This window comes from Rhopalosiphum padi, chromosome 3, assembly GCF_020882245.1.
Source record: "Rhopalosiphum padi isolate XX-2018 chromosome 3, ASM2088224v1, whole genome shotgun sequence".
Taxonomy (NCBI): domain Eukaryota; kingdom Metazoa; phylum Arthropoda; class Insecta; order Hemiptera; family Aphididae; genus Rhopalosiphum; species Rhopalosiphum padi.
Window position 1 is genome coordinate 46,430,720 of NC_083599.1, and position 3,944 is coordinate 46,434,663.

Here is a 3,944-nt window from a genome sequence, read left to right on the forward strand (position 1 = left end):
CTAATGGACCTGGTGAAATAGATCTTCCATCGGAACTTGTTCTTGGTAATTGTTTATTAAATTTACAGTTGAAGTGACTTGACTTTTGACATTAATGCACGACTCGATTTTTAAGTCGTATTTTTCATTACTACAAAAATTATAAAAGTTTTTTGAATCGTATTTAACTAAATATTTTATAAAAAAAAAATTAAACAAAATTAATTGCTTTACACATAGAAATCAGATGCTGCAATATTGATTCCTATTACAACTTTTCCGTTGCATCCAGCCATTTCAATAGCTGTAATCATTAAGAGCAAATTTTCTTTGATTGACTTATTAACAATGAAAGCACCGTTTTCAGCAATATATATAGTGTGCGGTCCAAAACTTTTATTGATAACATTCTTAGTTTTGAAGTATACTTTAGATCCAAATTTAAAACCTTCTTCGAAAGAACTTGCTCCTATTTAACATTTTTTTAAATTAAATTAAATACAAAAACTGAAAGTTGAATATTGTTTTGTTTATTGTATTTAAAACAAGTAAAGTTTACATTTTTAACTAAGAAAGAAAATAAATGGATGTAGTACAATTTTTTTCAAACTATACATGGTAATTCAGCTAATATTTAATATTTTTTTTATTACCTATAGGTAAAATTATAAATTCTTGTATAACTAAATCATTTTTTGCAAGATGTTTATTAATAACTGTAAAAGCTGGTGCGAGAATTATAATTTCTTTGATTCCAGTTAACTAAGCTAAGTAGGTACCTGAAATAAAAATTATAATAGTAAGTTAATTTATAATTACGACTAATTTAAAAAACAATTGAATGTTTATATATTTCTGGTAAAGAGCAATTTATCGCTTCTAGCACCTGCTTCATAGCTTTTGAGCATCAATATTCAATAGCTCTTTGATCTGTAACCATGAATCGTAATAGAAAACATAAATAATAATAAAATATGTTATTACATCTTATTTTTTGATAATTAAGAATTATTCTTAATAGTAAAATTTAAATAATTATAGTTTAAATCCTGACAGAAGCGGTGATATATTTATTTTTATTTTTTTGTCTTTTGACTATTTGTACCAGAAATAATAAATTAATAAGTACCTACTGCATACCTTATTATTGTTACAAAATTACAGATAAAAAGCAATATTTAATGTTTGTATATAATATACAATTTTTTTATTATTATTTAATTAACTTAAATTAACAAAGTTATTATGAAGATCTAAATCTAACCTATGTTCGCTTAATAATTAAGTAATTTACCTGTTCTATAAGAGTGGGTATAATTTCGTTACAGATGTTGTGAACAGTCTTTGTTACTCACTTTCCGTCATATTGAATACCGCTATTATCCCGCACTTCTATGGTACTGTTGTACGGACAATTAATCCGTCGTTAAGGATTAAGAAAACCTAGGTAATTATTAAGTATACTTAATTCGATAACAGAACCATCAAAAATCAAAATAAATACTTACCTCGATAGCCGAAATTTGGATATTGTCCACAACTAAAATAACTTCCTGAGCTACAATTTTTTTGTAAGACGTATTATTTTGTTGTTCTTTAACGTTGATTTTAAAATGTTGGAAATCTTACTATGTAGCACGGACTAGATATACGAGTATTATAGTATACCTTAATCCGCGCTATGCATAGACCTTACACAAAATGACGCGTCATTCCGTGTGGAATGTAGATGCGGGTGGGTGGTGCGGTCTTTCCTAGCTGCGGTAGTGCGCAGTATATCACGTCGAGGTAACCAGTTTTAGCTACTATGGAGGTGAACCTATAGGCTAAAAGAACACCAACTCGAGTAGGTTATTGACGAATATATTTTAAAAATGTATAAAAGACAAGAAAACAAAGGTTTTAAAATAATAAAAACGAAAGATTGTCGACGGTTCGAAGTGCGGACGACGCGTCAGACGAGTACAACGGATTACGGAAATGGTGGCTGACGGCAAGTCGGTGGGCTGCGGAGAGACGGCACCGCTCGACCGACCTGAATGTAGTTTCGGGCATAGACCTATAAATTAGTTTTGTTATAATGGTAACACTGTTTTTCACAATTTGTAGCTCTATCTCTTTTGCTCAATGTTGATTGACGTTTTCTCTCTCTACGCGCGGTCCATTAGTTTATAGGTCTATGGTTTCGGGTGTCGCGCAGTCACGTTGGTAACATGCTTGTTCGTGGCGAGTAAGTTGACCCCATTGGCTGTATGAGTATTAATATGGCGCACGTTTAAAAATGTTACAACCATGAACATTAGAGAAAGGACGCCGAACACGGCCCGACGAAGCCAGAAAACGTGGTCCGTAATTATCGCATTCCGCCAGAATGCGCGTCCGGAGCGTAACGATGGCGTTTTTACATGTACAACATAGGGAATTCTAATGTTCATGGTTACAACGATTGTTCCTTAGATCATATGCTATACTTGTAAATGATCTAAGAATTGTAAAATCCAATAGTTCTTGTGCGCATGTGCGGTGTACTTGTATTACCATGATCATCATTCTACAACAAAACGACGGAACCACATCAAAACTCGAAATTATGTTATTATTTTAATTCCTAAACGAATGGCAGTAACGGTTGGCAGCCTGAATACCGATGCTTCCACACATAGACATATAATAGAATAGACCAGGAATGATAGCCGTTTTACATGTAATACATTGAAGCCAACATGTGTGTGAGAGAGACAGACAATGAGCGAATTCATGGAAGAAAATGTCTTTGTTTTGCCACTTTTTTTTTCAAAAATGTGTACTTTTTATAGGTCGATATACCGGTATACCGTATTTTTAAATTTTAAATTCATAAAACGGATTACCAAAAATTTTGATTATATGGAAAATCCAAAAATAATTAATATATATCATATATGTACTAAAAATAAAACAAGCTCATTGGAAACCCAAGGGGGATATATCATATATATATATATATATATATATATATGATATATCCACCTTGCGTGTACCTAATAACATTGCTTTTGTCAATTGCTTTAAATTGTCTGATGGTGCGCTCAGCAATTTTACAAATTTGAATAACATCATGACTAGCATCATGATTAGTCCACCTCGATTCTTACAATCCAAAAGTTTTGATTCTGATGATCCGACTTCTATTTCTGCAGCACATATATCACATAAAATTGTTTTTTTTATTTTGCGAACAACAAATCCTGAAATATAAGCAACAACATCATTAATAAAATTGCTATGTTGATAAATAGATAATAAATTATTGTCTTCTAAATTTTCCGTTCCTGCAACACACAATAAATCTAATAATTCTGATTGAGTATCTTTGACTTTATTGTTGCTACTAGATACTCTAAGTATTGTAGTAGTATCATCTAATGCCATACAATTCGCATTGGATGATGATTTAATTTCAGAATGTACAATTATTGATTTGTAAGCTGCTTCGAATTGGGAGACTGTAGGATTATTGTTAAATCCTCCCTTGGCCCGAATAGCTGAAAAGAGCATTTCTATATGGTCCTGACTGAATTTGTATGTCAAAATGAAGCTAAGATATTCTGTATCAATTAGCTCCATTACTAAATTCTTAAGACTAGTTAAACAAATAATTAACCCTAGAAAACCAGTTTTTCTTTGGGAATTTAATATTGACCGCTGACCGCATTTTGGAAATTTTTCATTACATTGAATCGCAGCTAAATAATCAATTGATTCTTCAATGTATTGAAAAATTTCGATTTTTGTCATTTTATTAATGGATTTATTGTACGTTCCCTTACTCAACAAGTTTCTTGTGTTGAGTATATCGAAAATGTTATTGATACGTAGACAGAATTCAATTGTTGCGTCAGCGCCTTGGAAATTGTCTAGTTTCAAATCGTTCATACAAAATGAAATTGCATTAGCTACACTTGTACTAAAAGTTTGCACAGCGA

General features: G+C 31.4%; 1 protein-coding gene across 1 annotated transcript; it reads right to left on the bottom strand.

Moving 5' to 3' along the window:
- On the bottom strand, positions 1–1,344 carry LOC132925137 (uncharacterized). The gene is made up of 3 exons (XM_060989558.1): positions 1,335–1,344; positions 214–448; positions 1–130 (listed from the first exon to the last, which is right to left on the bottom strand). Exons 1-3 carry the CDS (start codon positions 1,342–1,344, stop codon positions 1–3), a joined length of 375 nt encoding a protein of 124 aa, XP_060845541.1.
- Between the last annotated feature and the right edge of the window lie 2,600 nt (positions 1,345–3,944).

What these genes read in the sequence shown, in the direction of transcription:
- LOC132925137 (XM_060989558.1), bottom strand. An exon ending in GCAGCATCTGATTTCTATGT is followed by an intron (nt 131 to 213) that starts GTAAAGCAATTA and finishes TAATTTTTGTAG; the next exon opens with TAATGAAAAATACGACTTAA.